Source organism: Melanotaenia boesemani, chromosome 6 (assembly GCF_017639745.1).
Source record: "Melanotaenia boesemani isolate fMelBoe1 chromosome 6, fMelBoe1.pri, whole genome shotgun sequence".
Taxonomy (NCBI): Eukaryota; Metazoa; Chordata; class Actinopteri; order Atheriniformes; family Melanotaeniidae; genus Melanotaenia; species Melanotaenia boesemani.
Window position 1 is genome coordinate 36,745,499 of NC_055687.1, and position 21,669 is coordinate 36,767,167.

Sequence of the window (21,669 nt, forward strand, 5' to 3'; positions counted from 1 at the left end):
TAGCTGCTGCTCTGTACATAAAGTTTCAGCTGGATTGTAAAAACATACGGCTGCATTTCCATTGATGCAGCCTTGTTTTTCATTTTACCGTCTCCTTATTGTTCATTTCAAAAAGTTTAAATCAATAGTGTTATTTTCTTTTCTGCATCACACACCCATAATCTTAGCTGGGCTGAAGAGAAACAGTTGTGTAATGATACTGTTTGTTCCTTGAGTATAATCCAACCTTTTATTATAGCAAACAGCATTTTAACAGGAAATGTAAGAAGGAAATTTTTAAGGGATTGTTTTATATTAGCAGTGTCTTTAATCATTGGTAATGATCAGGACTAGGTCTGATAACACCACTGGGACTGCTGCTATGGCTTTAGCTTTTATGTCATCAGCTCTCCTGTAATCTCATTCCGCTCTTGTTTTAGACACTAGGTAAACACATGAGGGAGTGAAAGGTTTGAGGTGTGAGTGTGAGGTTTCTTCTCATGTGTGTGAATATGAATGCACATCCATGAGTGCAGTTCATGAAGCAGTCCAGCGAGATGCCTGTTCACACTTCAGAGGGGAAATGATCCACAGTCACTGGGCTTGAAATCAAGCAGACTGAAGATTGTTTGTGGACTGCCAAAAGTAATTAATCTCCCTCTTCAATGGAAATTAATCGGATTAAACCTTCTCGTGGCCCAATGAATTTTCCTCCCTGCTCAGCTCCTGTAATGCCACAACTGAAGGCTGGATTCACTGCTTTCTACGCAACAATGGGCAGCATGGGGACTAGCATGGGTGTAATCACATTCTGCTGCTTGTCTGAATGCTTGTCTTTCACGGTTGGGGAAGGAGCTTTGGCCACTTGACCAGAATCACACTCTGACCTTTGGTGGAACAGCTGAAATGCCCGGAGAGGAGTTCTGAGAAAGATTTGTTGATTAGAGTTTCATCTGTGTGTCTCTGGCCGCAGGTCAAACACATGTTCTCATGATGAACTGACCTTTTCTGCAGCATCCTGATTAGTATTCTGTGCCCTCTGCACCTCTTCTCCAGTAAGTGGGTTATGGGATAACATCCTAAAGAGCCCGACTATGAAATATTCACTCTGGATGTTTGATGGCTCCAGCTGCACAAGTTCCACTATGATCTACTCCCACATTTAACAGTGACCTTGCAGAAATATGGTAAAAAAAAAAAAAAAAAAAAAAAAAAAAAAAAAAAAAAAAAAAAAAAAAGAGCCTCTAACTCATTTATTAGGACACGTGCTGACCTAGTTAGGTTAAAAAATGTAAATGACTCAGTGTAAGATCCTGCAGCATAAAAACAGAACACAGAGAGAATAATGTGAAGGCAGCTTTCACAAACAAACAGTTGGCAATCAACTGATCAATCATCTGCAAGAAATGCTGAGACAGGATTTACATCTCATCATCACACTGAAACCACTCTGCTGAAAATGACCAACGATCTTTGTGTCGATACTTGTTCTACTAGATCTCAGAGCTGCATTCGACACAGCTGACCACATCGTTTCCATTGCAAAGGCTTGAAAATGTTATTGGGATGAAAGGAAGCCGCACTAGCCTGGTTTAAGTCAGGAATCGGCTCTAGTTTGTCCACGTACATGACCAGTCCTCGCCCTACTTCAGACACAGTTATGGTGTCCCACAAGGTTCAGTGCTTGGTCCACTACTGTTTATTCTTTATATGCTTCCACTGGGCACCATTATCGGGCAATGTTGTCAACTTTTATAACTATGCAGGCAATTTTTACTTGTACTAGTCCCTGAAACCAGATAAGAGCAGTAAGCTAACTGAACAACAGCAATGTCATTGGCTACGTTCACTCTTCAGGTAAAAGTGCGTTAATTCTGCCTTTGTTGTCCATATGTGACCCACATCTGATCTTTTTTATGACAGTCTAAGCTGCACAAATCAGATTTCGTTCATAAGTCGTCCTAAATCAGATACATTTCCAATGTTTTTCCAAACAACCTCAGTCATCTGAATTTTACATCATTGAAGTGAGAGAGACATGAAGATCCTGCAGCGGGGAATGCAGGATGCGGAGGATCACACGGAAACAATGAATGGAACAATACAATTGCACAGCTAATGCAGGTTGACATGTAGCCTCCATATTTTAGGCCTCATTCTGCAATGTGGAATACACATATGGAATCAGCTGTAAAGACTGGAATATCATAGACTTTTCTCATTTGAGGTGTGATCTGCATTCCTCAGGTTTTTCACAGTTTCTGGGTCAAATGAACAAGAAAAGCTGGACGGGAGTCCAACGTATTCTGACTGTTGCAGCTTCCTGTCTGTATGGCATCACCTGCACTTGCAGGACTGGAGTAAGCCAGCCACGGCTAAGAGACACCAGAGCAGAAGCACCAAAGTTGTCCAAGAAATGAAGAAATGCTGCCCCAAGTGTCTCTAGAAAGACTAAAAAAGCTGCCTCTGTTAATGGTGAAGAGTTACGAAAAAGGAGGAGCGTTGAGCGCGAAGCAAACACACTTATAGCAAGTGATTGAGCTGTAGCTGGAGGTTGTCCTGCAGAAGAGCCGTGAAAAGATATCAGTCCATGTCCTCAAAACAATTGTAGGAGGGACGGATGTTTATTTAACACAATAACAATGATTAAAAAAAAGAAAAGGATGCTGGTGGCGGGGGTCTGTGTTCCTTTTAATAAATAGTCAGCAATACTGGGTCATGCTTGGTCCGTATGTGCAGCCTTTAGTGATGCTCTGTCAGAAGCACAATTCCCTGCAAAATACTCTCCAGAAAGGTGGAACTGCTCAAATATGCAGATCTCTCTGGACAGAGATGAGTGTGCAAGTACATGAATGATGAACTCATGAGGGAAAGGATTAGTCCAACCATTGAGGCATGACCATCCAGGCAGCCGCTTTGTTTTACTCAGTCTGAGAGAAATCAGTTTGCTCAAGGAGAATGCTCTTCTCTCGTTGTACCAGTAAATTGACTTGGCTCTCCAGTATTGGCAGCTCAACTGGTCCCAATCTGAGGCCCTCCAATCGAGACAACTCCAGCCCCATTTGACATTGCACAATCTGTGATGTGACTGTTGTGGATGTCTACATATAAGTAATTGTGCAGTGTTCCTTAGTTTCAACACAGCACAAAAGAGGTCGCTCTGGCTCTGTGAAGCTGTTTCCTGTTTTATCAAGAATCAAATAACTCTACTCTTCATCTAAAGAACAGGGACAATCATCATCTCGAGTTTACATCATGTTGAGAAAATCACTTACAAGGGCTGCCATTTAGATACTCCCTCATCATTCTGCTCAGTTAGAAGCTTTCCTCTGGAAAGAAGACGGTTTAACTGCAACTCCAAATATTGGATTTGGAGTCATATAGACAAAGGTCTAGAAATGGTTCAAATGCAGAGCTGAATTTCCCTACCAGGATTAATAAAGAAAACATATTAAATTATTATTATTATTATTATTATTATTATTATTATGTTCATGAAACCATAAATATGGGCACCATTCATAAAACAGATAATCCTTGAGTATCTTAGTAGATCATTAGCTCTGGTGAGTTTGGATAATTATTCAAATGGCATCTGTTCTTATCAGCTGTAATAACATTTGACTTCCAAAGTAATAGTGATGTCTGTACAGAACAAGCCCTGGCTTTGTGTTAAAGAGCCGAATACAAAGCAAGAGCACATGACTGTAGCTAATCCTGAAAAGAAAAGCTAAGTGACATTTATTCTGCATCTTGCACGACATAACTGACCGCTTGTTAGTCTGCATTTCCTCCAACAAACTGATGTTACATCTACAACACTTGTTTCTAAAAATCTCTTTCATAAATGTCACCACGCTGCCTTTTCACGTCGTCTTATCTGTTGTGCTGCTTTCTCCAGTATAATGGAAATGGAAGTGATAGACGAGGCTGTTTTGGTCTCAGAAGTTTGATGGGGACTGAATAAATCTTGATTGTGAAACGGTTTCAGTAATTAGGGGTCAACATGATGCAAGTCTGCAGATGTGAAAGCAGCTGCATGTCAGAAAATAAAACGGCATTGAAAATGTCATTTACTCATTCATGTGTTCTGCTATCTTCCATGACTTTTTACTTAAAATGGGACATTTTAAAAACTGTATTAGACAAAAGGTAGTTTCAATCAGGGGAAAAAGCCTGACAGATTCATAAATACAGATGGCCTTTCTTAGTAGATATAAGCATCCACCTTTAACCCAAAACACATTAAGGCACCATGATTTTTAGTAATCAGTCACAATCAATCTTGTTTTTTTCCCCGTCAGCTTTGCACATTAGCTTTTAAGTTTTACGATCTTATAATCTTGAATATTTTTTTAATCACAATTCCAAAAAAAGATAGATCCAGTGATTTCCAGATTTCATCATCTCATATTTTATTCCCAGTAGAAGATAAACAACATGTCAGAGGATGAAACTGAGACATGTGATGCAAATATGAGCTGATAGTGAATCTGATGCAGCAACACGTCTGGAAAGAATAGTTCCAGGGTGGTGTTCAGCATGGTGTAAAAAGTAGTTCCAGGGTGATGTTCAGCACGGTGTAAAAAGTAGTTCCAGGGTGATGTTCAGCACGGTGTAAAAAGTAGTTCCAGGGTGATGTTCAGCACGGTGTAAAAAGTAGTTCCAGGGTGATGTTCAGCACGGTGTAAAAAGTAGTTCCAGGGTGATGTTCAGCACGGTGTAAAAAGTAGTTCCAGGGTGATGTTCAGCACGGTGTAAAAAGTAGTTCCAGGGTGATGTTCAGCACGGTGTAAAAAGTAGTTCCAGGGTGATGTTCAGCACGGTGTAAAAAGTAGTTCCAGGGTGATGTTCAGCACGGTGTAAAAAGTAGTTCCAGTAGAGAATCATGTCTGCTTTTAATGCAGAAGATCACCAGCATCCAGCCTTGTCCCATGCACACAGATTCCTACGGATTCTGTGAATCTTCTGATGATATTCTACACTGTAGATGGAGGATCTTCAAAGTGTGAGGAACATTTTTCTGAAATTGTTCCACAGTTTTAGATCCAGTTGGTCTCAGATTGGTGAACCTCTGTCCATCTTTCCATGTAAGAGACTCTGCCTCTCTGAAATGCTCTTTTTATACCCAGTCATGTTACTGACCTGTTGCCAGGTAACCTGATTAGTTTTCAAATGCTCCTCCAGGTGTTTCTGGTTTGTACCAGTTACTTTTCCAGCCTTTTGTTACTCCTGTTCCAACTTTTTTTTTTTTTTGCTCGTTTATTACATTTTTAAATTTCCATCTCAGGATAACTAGTTAATTTTCTGGACTAGTTAATCAATCATTTATATTTACTTACCTTGGGTCCACAAACACAGCAGCTGCCACACTTCTTTTACTACGGTGTCTCTGAATGGACAAACAGCTCTGTGTGAAGCTGATAATATAGGAGCCAGAGCTTCGTTCGGAAAAGTAACACATTAAAAGGACCATAGAAGAAGACAGTACATGTACACAGTTTTGGAGTAGTTACCTGCAGTGCAGTCATCGCTGCACCTGTGGTCACTGGATCCACTCCCACATGAAAACATCTTTATGTCCGGAAGAATTTTGGCCACTGACTGCCACCGTACATTCACAGCTGTGATATAACTGTCGTTACCACTAGATGTCAGTAATCCTTACACACTGGACCTTTACACCTCAGAACACCTCTTACATCTGTTATGTCACAGGAAATAAAAAGTTGAAAATGATTCTTTCTCTGTAATAAACAGCATTAGTCTGAAATTGACAGAAATAGTAAGAAGTTGTAAAAACTTCATTATAAGTCCTCCTCCAGCAATGCCATTTGTACAGGGTTTATGTCTTAATACATTAAACAAGCCATATTTACTTCTCCTCTCACTGTCAGCGTTGGGAGTGCCTTCGTTTTAAGGCTTGCAGACTGAAAGAAAAAATGAATTGTTTTCTCCTGTTTGATTCCTGTCATTTTTTTCCTTCTCCAGGCACTTGCAGCCAACAGGCCACAAAACTCAGACAGAATGTCTTATGGGTCCATAGATGGAAGCTCCTTTGGCAGTCGGAACCCATTTGGAGGCCCTACCAGGCAGGGCTACCAGCCGGTTGGTAAGAAAAAATACCTATTTCTTTCTTCAGAATTGGCCTTTCAGAAGATGTGAGCTTCATCTTAAAGATGCAGTATTTTCAAAATGTAACAACCTTTTTTTTTGTCTCTTCCTTGTTGGGTTCCCATGACAACTAATATGATTTTTTACCCCCAACAAGGCCTTTTTACAATTTACACATGATCTCAGAACCACTGTAGGTTGCATACTCTGTTTTTTAAAACCAGTCCTGTCCAACATCATGACAGCAGAATGATGGTCTAGTTGATTATTCTTTGATTAAATCATAAGTCCTTATGGCCTTGTTTGAAAAACGCCCCGTGGAGTTGCAGTCAGAAGAAAGATATTCTCCTGGAAAACGGACTTTATATGAATCCTTACAGTTTGTGGAAATAATATAAAAATTCCTGCACATCTCCATTCATGTGAGAACATCCCTGTCCAGTTTGAGTTAGTTCTGGTCAGGAAAGCATCAGCAAGAAACAGTTTCATGTCAACACTGTGGCTTCATGAGAGGCTGTTTAGCATTTAGCTGCACCCACGTTCTAACTTCAGTCGGCTTCTATCAGTCAACACATTTGTGATTCATGAAGAAATGAATAATTCAAGCAATCAACACCTCGTGTACAGGAGGAAAAACACACAAACACATTGATTGTGTAGAAAAAGTTGTTTAAATGAGTGGTGTATAAATTACACTCAAAGTTTTCTTCATTTTATATATAGCATCATGAGCTGAGTGACTGTACCTTTGTTTTTAACATTTCCCAGCTTCCGATTGAATAAACCAGTTTTTTAAGCTCAATATTTTATTATCATCACAGGGTAAGTGTTAATGCGTCTGGGAATGACCATCACCTTGATTTACTTCATTATCTTTGGTAAAAAGGATTTAGATGATACAAAAAAATCACAAATTTGCTGCTCTGAAAGCAAAGCATAAAGCTGCAGCTGCACTATCAAACCATTTTCGTGAATCATCAAAGATATTATATATCATGTTGTTTAATGACACAACATACAAACCAAGTGGATTATATACATTATCTTATTTATTCATGCATCCATTTTATGCACTTGCTGATTCCAGTGCAGGACTGCAGAGTATAATTTATTTTATCCTCAGTATAATACAACACAGGCCATAGATTTGTTGTAGAGTCAGAATGATTTTTTTTTTACTTGTCCTGTCGAGCATGGTGGCAGCAGAATGATGATCTGGCTGCTGTTTTGTGCTGACCAAATTTGCTTTGCCAAGAGGAGATTCATGGGTAAAAGACTAATTTTTTAATGAATATATATTATTGATATTTTTTAAATCTTATTTCTTTATTTTAAATTATGAATTTAGATAATCTTGCTGGACCTGATCGGAGGGGACAGAAAATGTTAGACTAGTGAAGAGAAGTAAAGAATGAAAGTAGAAAAAAGAAAGAGGAGACAAAGATCCAGTCGACAGAAGCAACGAGCTTCAATCCAACCGACAAGCAGCTGCTACACCTGTACAGAAACACAACAGAGTATTTCCTACAGCTTTTACAGGTAAACTAAGCTGACAATCATCAGGAGTTCCTAAAAAATAACCAAGACAACAACAACAAAAACAAGTAAAAAAAAAGAGTTAAAAAAAAAACAAACAAACATGTATCATATGTGCAGGGCCCCAAGAGCCCAGAAACGCATAATCCGCCCCCTCCCGAGGCATAGGGCCCACACTACGCCCAGGAGGAGCAGGTCCCTCCCACACAATCACACGGCGGGTGCCAGGACCCACCCCGATGTTCCAGCCGCACGCCCCAAGAACCAGGGCAACATCAACCAGTCCCCCCATCCTCCTACACACCCCACCCGCCCGTTACCCCCACCTATCTACCCTGTGACCCCTCACTCACAGCCTCCCCTGTGCCAAACCCACAAACACTCACTTTCACACACACACATCAGGACAGGCCAGGAGCAGCCGTCCCCCACGACCAAGACACACAGCTACTGCAGCCAATGAGCTGCCACCAACCCCAGAAGGCACCACCCACCACATGCCTAGGGGGGAAGGACAGAAAGAGGACAGTGGGAGAGCCCAGATCCACAGCCCACCACCCCCTGGGCCCACCCAGGTCTCCCCCAGAAATGCATGTGATCCCTCCCCACATACACACCTATATCCTTGCCCACTCCCACTCATCCTGGCACATACACACACACTCATTCTGTCAGGACAATGAGATCCATAATAACACACAACGTTACAGTTTACATAAAAAACCAAAGCAGCCTTTCAACAAAACAGGTACAACACAAAAAACCTAAATAATTTTTAAAAATACATAAATCAAAAAAGCTAAATCCACAAATCAGGAGATTTTTAAAAAGTCATTTAAAAACATATTTCAAATAAAACCAAAATTCAGAACTTAAATGATTAGGTGAATAAATATTAACCCCTCCTGTTATGCTGTTTTAAAAAACACAGTTAACATATTTCTGGGTATGAAGCTTCTTTTGCTTGGCTTAATTAGTGCAGTCAGCATATAAAATGAAAATAGTTCATTTCCTATATTTGCAACCTCATCCTGCATGTTTATATTACTTTGACATTGTTCGGGTCACTTTGACCCGGCAGTCAAAATGGAGGTTAGGAAGAGGTCAGAAGTGCCAAATACTGATTGTTTCTTTACAACTGTGAATCATATTTCATCCCAATTACACACCCATACACACATGCATGCATAAACACACACAATCTCCCTATTGTCTTGAGCTCATCTGGGAGGTACGAGAATTCAGGTGTTGTCATAATGTTTGATTGGAACCTTTTCTGTTCCCGTGGGTAAGCTTCACCCACATCGAGTAGACACTCATCAGGGGAGGTACAAAACATGTAAAGATTCACTGCAAAGGGGAGTCCTACCTGCATCACATGCTGCAGCTACATATGATAAACTCTGTCTGAGCTTTTCAAAATGAGCCTCAGAAGTAAACTGATGACAGTCCTGGCGGCTCTGGCCTCATCTTTCATCATGACAGTTAAATAGTTGAAGATGTATCTGAAGATGAAGAGCATCTTAAGGTTATGTCTAAAGGTGGACTTATACGGCGTCTGCGTCACTGTTGTATGGTCTGCGTAGCTCCGCGGAGGCCCGACTCAAACCTCTTCCAGACCTGACCTGCACCCCTGCTACGCAGACGGTTATGTGGATGTACTTCCTTGTTATTGGTCAATTTGGGATTACGAGTTTCCTGATTTCTTGACCTTCTCGCTGAATTTATGTAGTAACCGCCATTTTTAAAAACAACACCACACCCAATGGATAAAGCTGATGAAATTATTTTTTCATTTTCTTCCACAAGCTAATAAATGCACTGAACCATACTGGGTACCATTGTTGTTTTAAAAAAGACAATACCTACTGGAACTGAAGTGAACCATCAAAAGAACTCCGACCTGGTGAGTTTACCGGTTCATACCACCCCTGCTGCCACCTTCAGGTTAGGAGGAGAAACTGCAACACAACACCAAAACGTCGCGTACCCCCTACACTCAAGTGTGAGAGCAAATTCCCCAGCATCAGCTACGCTGTACCGACTGCATGCAGACGCAGCGCGAGTATAAATCCGCCTTAAGTCTGATGATTACAAAGCAAATTAGGAAACTGCTACTCACATCCCTTCCTTCAAGCAAGACATTTGCACCACAACCAAGGGAAATACTGTGGATTTCATCCCCTGATGTACATCAGGCAACACTGTCTGCAGAAAACGGTGCCAGGGCCCCTAGGATGGCAGTGTGTCAGACATCAAGTCAGCTTTTGTTTAGGCCATATCCAGCTCATGTCTGCAACTCAAGAGCATGACCTGTGAGAAATGTGCAAACTTAATTTAACAAAGGAAAGTGTGGTGGTATGTCCCTCGTGCTGCGTACACTTGCCCATTGTTAACGTACACCTATTAATAATCTCCACCAAGGCCAACACCTATTGACAGGTGTCATGTTATATCTTTCACCAGGAAGACACATAATTCATTTTGCACCTGCCAAAGTAGCTAAAAGTTTTTATTTAGACCACCCACACTGAATTTTAACTGCTAATCTCTTCTTGACAAGGCATATTTTTTCTGCCTCCTGTCTGAAATGACAAACGCAAAAAGAACCAAACAAACAAATAAAAAAAAAAAACAAAAAAAAAAAACTAGGGCTCTGAGGGAGAAAACCTGCATTGTATATACATTTTTTTTATTTTTTGCCAATGATTTTGGGCATTAGTTTTCGGGTTGGAAGCTCTAAAGGCAAAATTCTCCCCATCTCCAATGGACAGGCGCAAACCTACGTCACAACTGCTAGTCACGTGATCATGGACTGTTTGAAAACAAATCACCATATCAGCGTCCATGTTAAAATGTGCAACTTGTTCTCGTAGTTTTAAGTTTTCTCCATCACTTTCTGATAGAAAATGATCCGAGTTCTGTTCATGAAGCTGAGACTGACCAATCAGACGACTGGATCATTTAATAATCTGGTTCAAGGAAACCATTTTCTTTAAAACTGCATGACCAAAAGAAAGGGAGATAAAAGGAGATAAAAATCATGCTGACATGGTTATTGTGGAGCACTCAACCTAAAAATACAAGTGTTTCCTTAAACAACACAAACAATGCTGAGCCTTTTTGGTTCAGTGGTCTGAACTTTGATTAAAATCATTTAACTTATATGCGTGTTTTAGTTTTTCCAAAAGTCAGTACACATCTTTAGTTTTCCACATGTTTAGCTGGAGGTGGGTTCTCCTAGCACTGAACAAACCATGGCTCTTCTCATTTTTATAAAGCAAACTAACAATCATAAAATAAAGAATAACTACACATTCAGGAAAGATAAAGTTCACTTCAGCTCAGATGTGTACAAAGATTTAGGATTGATTGGCAGCTTTCTATTTGTTCAACAATAAATTAATCAGTGCAGTGCATATCGTGTGTGGGTGTTTGTGTTAATGTGTGTGGATGTTTGTGTTAATGTGTGTGTGCTCATGCTCTTGTGCAGAGGTCACGGGTCTTCTTAAGGGTTAAACGGTGGGAAAGCTGCTTCATTGGATTTGATCCTCTTGGTGCTTTCATTAGCGTTGTAATGGGGCAGGACTAAGACAGAAACCCTGAGGCCAAACATGTTTCCAGACAAACTGGTAGGCTGTGTGTGTGTTTGTAAGGGAAGAAAACAGGCGGATGGAAGGAAACTCAGAGCTTAGGGGGAACAGATGATGAAGAGAATGAATTACTGTTTAGTGTTTGTGGGTGGAACAAAGAAATCTGATTGTTTTGGGGAGTAATGTTTGTGTCCCCACTGTTAAAAACTGTCATGAGCCACCAAACTTCAAACATCATGAAACTCACTAAAAAGAGATCATTAGAATAAACAATTACAGATTATATAGCAGGATTGTTTCCACATTAAACCAGTTATTTAAAGCAACAGATTTACTCTTTCTAACAAATTCTGCAGTCATAAATCAAACTAACTTTATATATAAATCACATTTCAAACAACCACAGTTGACTAAAGTGCTCACAAAATAATGTGAGATGCCAACAGATAACTCCAAGATCTATACATTAGTGTCTCTTTATGCAACCATCCCTCCAGGGAAATGACAAATCTGACCCTGATGTGTGGAGCTTTCCGCAATGCACTTCACTGATCGAGCGAAAGACGTGTCACTTTCCATGCAACTCTGCAATAACACCAAGCAGGAGCAGGACCATTTTAAATCCCCATCCATCCATCCATCCATCCACCCATCCATCCATCCATCCACCCACCCACCCATCCATCCATCAATTCTCTAACAAGGTTATAATAGTTTTGGATTTTTTATTAGTTTTAGTTTTTATTTCGTTTTGACTTTTTATTTTCTAATTCAGTTAGTTTTAATTAGTTTTTAGAGCAAATTTTCTAGTTTTTATTATTTTTCGTTTTTTTTAAAAATGCTTAGTTTTAGTTTAGTTTTTATTAGTTTTAGTGTTAGTATTAGTTTTTTTTCTAAATTAGGATATTTGTCAAGTGCAAAATTCAAAATAATCAGAAGAAGCACTGTATACTAAAAACTTAACAAGATACAATTTTTAAAAACTGCATCAGGAGAAAACATGAACAGCCAACGACAAATCAAACACAACAGCCCATAAAACAACAACCTTAAGTAAAAAATGTGTGCAATGCGGCTGCTGAGATAGCGTGCTAGCTAAAACTCAACATAACCTACTTACTAAAGACACACAACAACATAACATGAATCCATTTAAGAAACAATTTACAGTCTTTGGCAGCCAGGAGTTTAAAGGAGCTCAATCTGACTAATCATGAACAACCTCAACTACCCAACAAACTCTAGACCAGAGGTTTCATTCATTAGATGAAACAGTTCCTAATTAACTATATAAAGAAATGAACGAGAGGTTCAGCAGCTTTAGTACAAATCACTGCAGCTGATTAACAGAACAGAACCTCATGTTATACTGGACATGATGAAGTGAATATTTTAGAAAGTGAGCGTGTTTGGTAGAACACAGAACCAGCAGCTGGTTAAGATACTGATGTATCTCAGCTGGATGCTGATGTGCTTTTCTTTTCTTTTCAGAATTAAAAGTTTAGTCTCCCAGTAAGACCAGGAGAAACTCCTCCATGAATCCATCTCCAGTAGACTGGATTACTAAACTGGTCTTTAACAGGACTTCCTAAAAAGAGCATTAAACATCTGCAGCTCATCCAGATGCTGCTGCTGGAGTTTTAACCAGGACTAAGAGACCTGAACACATCACACCAGTTTTAAAATCTCTACACTGGTTTCTAGTTTATACTGACCAGAGTCCAGACCAGAGTCCAGACCAGAGTCCAGACCAGAGACCAGACCAGAGTCCAGACCAGAGTCCAGACTAAACATGGAGAAGCAGCATGTAGCTGTTATGCTGCAAACAAGTGGAACAAACTGTCAGTGGAGATTAAACTTTCACCAAATGTAGACATTTTTAAATCCAGGTTAAAAACATTTCTTTTCTCATGTGCTTATGCATGAAATCTGCATTCATCTTGTATTTAATCATTTTAATGTAATTTATGATTTTATTGTGATTCTTGCTTTGTGTTGCTGCCTTTTATTATTTCTTAATATCTTTAATGCTTTTGTTTATGTAAAGCACTTTGAATTGTCCTGTACATGAAATGTGTTATAAAAATTAACTGCCTTGCCTTCTATTCTAAACATACAAAACCTGCTGTCCAACATTGTAAACAAAAATTAATTTAAGCCTCTCAAATTCAGCTTTTCAAGTTTTTGTGGGTGACTGTGTGTGTAGGTCTGTTTGCGCGCGCGTGTGTGTGTAAATGAGTGTGTGTGACTCACGTTCCCTCCCCATCCTGCTCGGCCTGGCTGAAGCTTATTTTCCGTGGAGGGGGGCAGAAAGGCTACCTGGTTCAGGTACTCCTGGTTAGCCTTGTGCAGCTTTTCAAATGGACTTTCAGATTCCTGGTTTTTCCTTCCACATATTGAACCACCTGCTTCTTCTACATCACACTTTATCTTTGACATGGTCATAACGAAAGAAATCCCAAATAGGACTCTCCTCGCTTTCTCCTAACTTTCTCCATAGCATCATGCTAGCGGTGCGGGCGGACACGCTGATGATACGTGACGTCACGGCCGTACGACGCAGACACCTGGCGTAAATCCGGCAGAGCGAAGTAAACAGATTTCATATCAACCCCGAGGCCTTATGTATGAAATACATTTATAAAAAACGAAAACGAAGGACATTTTTGCTTTAATTTTAGTTCGTTTTAGTTCGTTTTGTAAACACACAATACAGTTTCAGTTAGTTTTTGTTTTTTTAAAAACTCTCGTTTTTATTTTTATTTCAGTTAACGAGAATGTTTTTTTAATTATAGTTTTCGTTTTTTCATTAGTTTTCGTTAACTATAATAACTTTGTTCTCTACCCCTTATTCGAAGTCGTGTTGCAGGACTTCTTTCGGCTTGTCCATGGGAATCCTGAGGCATTCACAGGCCAGCCAAGGGACAGTCACTCCAGTTTGTCCTGGAGTCTTTTCCTGGTGGGACATGCCAAGAACACCTCACCAGGGAAGTGTCCAGGAGGCATTTTTGCTAGAGATGGGAATTGGTATGATGTTATTGATAACAATACCATTATCTATTATGCCTATCTGTCTGGTTCTTTAATGATTCACTTATCAATATCTGACCCAATTTTCTATTTGTAAACAAGAATAAAACACAGATTTACAGTGAAAAAAACCTTTAATATTCTAAAATGATTAAACTTTGACTGTAGAATCTTTGTCAAATCCACACAAACAGTGCAAAAAAAAATTTTGTGTATCCGTGCTCTGGATCGCGTAGCCAAGCTCTGGATCGCGTAGCCAGGCTCTGGGTCGCGTAGTTAGGCTCTGGATCGCGTAGCCGGGCTCTGGATCGCGTAGCCAAGCTCTGGGTCGCGTAGCCGGGCTCTGAATCGCGTAGCCGGGCTCTGAATCGCGTAGCCAAGCTCTGGATCGCGTAGCCAAGCTCTGGATCGCGTAGCCGGGCTCTGGATCGCGTAGCCGGGCTCTGGATCGCGTAGCCAAGCTCTGGGTCGCGTAGCCGGGCTCTGAATCGCGTAGCCGGGCTCTGAATCGCGTAGCCAAGCTCTGGATCGCGTAGCCAGGCTCTGGGTCGCGTAGCCGGGCTCTGGATCGCGTAGCCAAGCTCTGGGTCGCGTAGTTAGGCTCTGGATCGCGTAGCCGGGCTCTGGATCGCGTAGCCAAGCTCTGGGTCGCGTAGCCGGGCTCTGAATCGCGTAGCCAAGCTCTGGATCGCGTAGCCAAGGTCTGGATCGCGTAGCCAGGCTCTGGGTCGCGTAGCCAAGCTCTGGATCGCGTAGTTAGGCTCTGAATCGCGTAGCCAGGCTCTGGGTCGCGTAGCCGGGCTCTGAATCGCGTAGCCAGGATCTGGATCGCGTAGCCAAGCTCTGGATCGCGTAGCCGGGCTCTGGATCGCGTAGCCAAGCTCTGGGTCGCGTAGCCGGGCTCTGGATCGCGTAGCCAAGGTCTGGATCGCGTAGCCAGGCTCTGGGTCGCGTAGCCAAGCTCTGGATCGCGTAGCCAGGCTCTGGGTCGCGTAGTTAGGCTCTGGATCGCGTAGCCGGGCTCTGAATCGCGTAGCCAGGCTCTGGGTCGCGTAGCTGGGCTCTGAATCGCGTAGCCAGGATCTGGATCGCGTAGCCAAGCTCTGGATCGCGTAGCCGGGCTCTGGATCGCGTAGCCAGGCTCCGGATCCTATGCTCTGGATCCTGTCCATGCAAGCAAGTTTATTTGTGTAGCACATTTCATGTACAAGAAAAAACATAAAAAGCATTTACAGCGGGGTGCAGGAAGCAATACCAAGGGCATTAAATACAAACTTTGAAGGAATTAAATTAAAACAGAAAAAAAGCTAAATTAAAATAGATAAATTACTCCGGCCTCCCTGCATTGGCTGCCTGTTCGTTTTAGAGTTGATTTTAAAATTCTCTTATTTGTTTTTAAGTGCCTTCACAGTCTTGCCCCACAATATCTGTCAGACCTCTTACTTATAGTTGGGCCGAATCTGTGGAACCAGTTGCCTCCTCACATTAATGAGTCCTCTTCACTAACTCTTTTTAAATTGCTGCTTAAAACTCATTTTTTCTCTTTGGCTTTTAACACTGGTTGAGATGTTGGTTTTAACTGAATATTTTGAATGTTTATTTTGACTGATGGGTATACATATTTACTGTTTACTGTTTACCGTTTTACACTGTTTACTGTTTTTATATTCTCTTTTTATGTTTTTATATTCTCTTTTTTATTATTTTATTGTTTTTATTTGGTGTGAAGCACTCTGGTCAACCGTGTTGTTTTGAAAGTGCTACATAAATAAAGTGGAGTTGGAGTAGTTGAGCTACAAAGTGAGGGAGGAGGGGAGGCCGTGACAGAAGAAAACACTGCTATCGTGCTTTTTGTCTGTGGAGTACTGAACACACTCTTTGACTGGCTGTGACAGTCAGTGTCTTTCTCCAAGTTGTCTTTATTGTAGACGGGCAGATGGAGTCCTCAGACACCAGAAAGGCTGCTTTGATCACGGTGAAGCCCGGATACATTATGAGGGGTATCAGTCGTGGTGGGGTGAAGTGAAAGTGAGGCGTGTTGAGAAGGTGGGGGCGGGGGGTAGAGCAGAGCCTGTCAGATTTGCCGTCTGTTGCTGGGGTTGATCTGAAGGGGAGCTCAGGAAATGATCAAAGTGCAGGTTAAGTATCTAATAGAGCTGTCGTTTAGACTAATCTCTCCTCCCTTTCTCAGCCCTCCATACAGTTCTCTGAGAGGCAACGTCTCCGCCTGCACAGCTCAGAGACTCATTCAAGACGGCAAGACAGCAGTTTTCATAGAGACACACTGAAGTCCATATGTTGGTTTGATAAGTGGTTTATTGAAAACAAATGAGCATAGAAAGCTTTCTGCTTGGGAGCTCTCACTAGATGTTATTGATGTCTTTATATAACCCCATTTCCATAAAAGTTGAGACTCTGTGTAAAATGTAAATGAAAACAGAATTTAATGATTTAAAAATCTCATCAAGTTATGTTTTATTTCCAATAGAGGATAAACAACATCTCAGATGATGTGATGAAAATATGAGCTGACAGTGAATCTGATGCAGCAACACGTCTGGAAAAAGTTGGAACAGGAGCAACAAAAGGCTGGAAAAGTACCTGGTACAAACCAGAAACACCTGGAGGAGCATTTGACAACTAATCAGGTTAATTTAGGTAATTCAGGTCAGTAACATGAGTGGGTATAAAAGGAGCATTTCAGAGAGGCAGAGTCTCTCACATGAAAAGATGGACAGCTTCACCAATCTGAGGCAAACTGGATCTAAAACTGTGGAACAATTTCAGAAAAATGTTCCTCAGACTTTGAGGATCCACCGTCTACAGTGTAGAATATCGTCAGAAGATTCAGAGAATCAGGAGGAATCTCTGTGTGCATGGGACAAGGCTGGATGCTGGTGATCTTCTGCATTAAAAGCAGACATGATTCTGTACTGGAAACCACTGCATGGACTCAGGAAGACTTCCAGAAACCACTGTCTGTGAACACAGTTCACCCTGAAATCCACAAATGCAGGTTAAAGCTCCATCATGCAGAGAAGAAGCCAGATGTGAACAGGATCAAGAACCAGCTTCTTCCGTCTTCTCTGGACCAAAGCTCATTTAAAATGGTCTGAGGCAAAGTGGAAACCTGGATGAAGATGTGAACTAGTTTGTGGAAAGCATGGACAATGGTCAGCTGAAGAAAGAAGTCAAATGAATTTAAATTGAATCCCATTTTAACATCAGCACATGCTTATTGTTAGCTGTTATTAATGACCAAATCTGAATGTGTTTCTTTAATTGACTAATTGGAAAAAAATGGTACTTAAATATTGAAAAGGCCACGGCATTATGTTTTGTTTAACAAAACATCTGCAAGATTTTCACTTTATGAATGAAAAAGAGAAAATAAATCCTCTTGTTCTGAGAACAAGTAGTAATGATAAAAAAGGACAATGCTACATGTACACAAGGTTTTGCTTTGTGAAAGCAGTAAATATCTCCTTGTTCAATAGTCCCCATCCAGGGTCGACAGCATCGTATCTTTCTACTCACATCCTGGCAGTGTGTGGAGAACCAGCTGATTCTCTGCAGCAGCACCAGTAGAGCAGCCTGGTGTCACACCTGACCCACAGACGTATCCACATCGTTAGCTGCCTTCGATGAGCTCCTTGGAAATGTATCCGTGCTTATTAAGCTAAAACGAGGCGAGAGGTTGGACTGGATGTGACAGGGAATGATGAGCTCCATGCCCTGCTGATGAGCACTGAGTGGCCAAAGTGGGCCGCATGGCCGACATCCACGCACAGATTAATCTACCAACAAAGATGCCATTGATCCAAGCTTCTGTGGCCCTGCATCACAATATGCACTTCTGGTGACCTTGGCTTCCCTTTGCCTTGTAGCCAGTCATACCACAAGCAGGCTGCTGCTTGTCTGCTTGTTCAACCACGTTGTCACAGTAAACTCAACAGAGGCGAGAAAGAATCAGCAATTCTTCCTGAAAACCCCATCACACCTGAGACAACACATAAATATGTCCTATTCTTCAAGAAAAGTTAGTCCAACAAATGATGCTGCATGGTGGTGTGGTGGTTAGCACCGCAGCCTCGCAGCAAGAAGGTTGCCGGTTCGAATCTCGGCTGGGGGAAGGTTTGCATGTTCTCCCTGTGTATGCGTGGGTTCTCTCCGATTTCCCTGGCTTCCTCCCACCATCCAAAGACATGCATGTTAGGCTAATTGATGACTCTAAATTCTCCCTGGGAGTGAGTGTGTGTGAATGGTTGTTTTTCCCCTATGTGTTGGCATGGCGATGGACTGGTGACCTGTCTAGGGTGTACCTGCCTCTCACCTGTTACTGCTGGGATTGGCTCCTGCTTCCCTGCGACCCTTAATGGCCTAAACGGTTCAGAAAATGAATGAATGATGCTTCTGCATACTAAGCCAATTCAATTCATTTAGATTTTTCTAAATTCAATCAATTTAAAATTCAAATGACAAGGGAGTATTTAAGTAGTTATCGAATGTGAGGTTCAGCATCTTGGACCTGGACTCAGACGACCAACAGCCAAGGTGACAGTAAAGATCAGGATAATATAGAACATGTTTATTAATATTTAGTTAAGCATGTGTTAAATAAGAAAAATAATAGTCAAAACTAAATTTACATATAAACCTTTTTCTTCTTTCCTCAAACTGCAGAACTATACAGTCATTTATTAAAATCTCCCTTGAATGTATAAGGGACCGTTAAACCTCCATCTATCAGTAAAGCTTGTTTAACCGTTTTTAACCGTTCTTTCTTTTTTCCCCAACACAAACTCTCTCTTCATGTTGCACCTTAACATTTAGAAGAAACTGGACAAACATGAACCATTTCCTACATTTACCTGTCTAGCCCTCAGATGGGTGCAATTAGTTACCTCGAGGTTCAACTACGAGCCCTGGTGGGTACAGAAGTCCAGATTGTGGGAGACACAAATGTCCTCCCACCTTTCCCCTTTTACTGACAGTGTATACACTGTATTTATAGTCATTGGACTGAAAACATCCACATATATCTTACACCCACTTATTCCACTGCATGTTGCTGAGGGGCAGGAAAGTATCCCAGCAGCTATTAGGCAGGAAGCAGAGTTCACCCTGAACAGGTCACCAGTCCATTACAGGACCAACATAGAGAGACAAACAACCACTCACTCTCACTCCTAGAAAGATACCCAAAAGTGGTATCATCAGTCCCACATATCTTCCTCATACATACACAGATAAAAGCTGGTGATTAAACACTTACTCACATAAAAGTTCTAATACTGTTAAGATGATGGAGGTGGGGAAGCTGCCCTGCGTGCCTGAACAGCATCTGAACTGTCCTCAGATGAAGTGTGTCCCCAGGAAACTGAAGCTGGTCACATGCTCTACCTCCTGGTCTTCTGTCCTGAGCGGCAGGTCAACAGCTTGTTCTCATCTGAAGTGCAGGAAGAGCTTGTTTGTCTGTATGATGTTTCAGGACAGGTTATTTTCTTCACACCTTCAGTCTGCAGACCTCTTCCCTGTAGGCGGTCTCATAATGCAATCACAGGTGTGGAGGAAGTAGCAAACAGGGCTGAGCACACACCCCTGTGGTGCTCCTGTGGTGTGTGTCAGGACTGGGAAAGAGTGGGGACGAAATCGCTCTGCTTGTACTTCGGAAAATCCTCAGTTTTTCAGGTTTATGGTCATGTTGCTTCCTGACTAGCATCCTGGGTATATTTGTATTAACCCTTAAAAACCTTTTTTTATTTAAATTTTTTTTTTTTGCTGCTTTTGGTCCAACTGTCTTTGTTTAAGCTACACCAGTCTGTAGAAGCCGGAGCTTTTAATCCCAGTATAAACCAGTCTGTAGCAGCTGGAGCTTTTAATCCCAGTATAAACCAGTCTGTAGCAGCTGGAGCTTTTAATCCCAGTATAAACCAGTCAGCGTCAAACATGATATTTCTCCCCAAACAAATTCTATAACAAACACACATAAAATCTTCCTGTCAGTCATCACCTGTCAGTAATAATGTGCAATGATTGCATCCCTCAGTACACAAGGGATAGAGAAAAGTGCTTAAAATGACCCCAAACTGTCTCTTTTACTTGTTGTTCTTCAGATGGCCGGAAGCAACCTTGATTTACATGCTGGAAATTTGGATTTTGTGATCCTGAAAAACGAAATCCTGGATCGGGTGATCCAATTCAATGTTGCTTTGGAATAAAAGTAAACTGGATTACGTGATCTGCCGTCCTGAAACATGGGATTCCCAAATCCGGATAGCTTTTATCCAGATTAAATTTTTTGAACAACCAGCCCTTCATGATGAAATGTGATAAATAATGCTGTTATCGTGGATCATTGTGGATTTACCATGAAGAGTCTCTGAATAAAACTACATTTAGTGGCTGGATTGTAAACCTCCTGGACGGGATAGAAATGCCTGGAAAACTTCTGTAGATCAGCTAAAGGATAGCTATCCATCACAGTTTACCCCACAGAGCTACACACTCCCGCTCCTGAGACACTGATTTTATAAGCATCACATATGGCCCCTTCTGCTCTTAGTGAGATGTTGCAATATAGAGAGCAGTTTAACCCTTCAAAGCCTGACCCAAGAAATAAACAGTATGAAATTCATTTTTGTTTTACTGAAGTCTGAAGCCATTCTGCATGATCAAGGCGCCTAATAGAAACTCAGTGTCCACCAATGATGTGGAGGAGATCAAAAAGTCTCTGGACTTTATTTCTAGAGAATTAACGTGCAGCATAAAAAAATAATGGACCTGGTAGTTGAAATCCAGGCACTGCAACAAGTAATTAAAGGACAAAAAAATCAAAACATTGGAAAAACAAGTAGATGATCTGGAGCAGTATTCCCAGAAGAACGACCTGATCATCAGCAGTGTGAGAACCAGGCACCGGTCCTTTGTGGTGGTGAATACTGAAGAACACACCGACAGGAGAAGAACTGAGGAGACCGAAAAGGAATCACTGGAGCACCAGCTAGCAAACTTTCCGAACAGTAAAGGAATTACAGTCAATTGTGAAGACATCGAGGCTTGTCACCCACTGCCCAGTAAAAATCATCTGCTTTACAAACCAAAAGAAAAACTGGCACTGCTACAACAAGGAAGGAAACTCAAAGGGACCAATGTGAGAACTTAACCAAGAAGAACACAGATGTTGCCAAAAAAAAATCTCGCATGCTGAGAAAACTTCAAAGGATTCAAGCAACGTGGACAGCAAACTGCAGGATTTACATCAAGCAAAATGGATCAACACCAGAGGAAGCAAAAGTACACGTCATCAGAGACATCAGTGAACTGGACAGGTATGTAGCAGGATTTGAGGAGGGAAACACTGCATCCAAATGGAAACTGCATGAAATAACGGACACTGAAACAACACTCAGCAAAT

At 41.4% G+C, this 21,669-nt stretch overlaps 1 protein-coding gene across 1 annotated transcript in view; it reads left to right on the plus strand.

Moving 5' to 3' along the window:
• The window catches only part of tsnare1 (T-SNARE Domain Containing 1), a 259,358-nt gene that overhangs the window by 50,683 nt on the left and 187,006 nt on the right, over window positions 1-21,669 (plus strand). Inside the window, exon 2 of the mRNA XM_041988457.1 lies at window positions 5,971-6,091. Within this exon, the coding sequence (XP_041844391.1) occupies window positions 6,007-6,091 (85 nt within the window). The 5' untranslated portion in view covers window positions 5,971-6,006. The remainder of the gene's footprint in view (window positions 1-5,970; window positions 6,092-21,669) is intronic.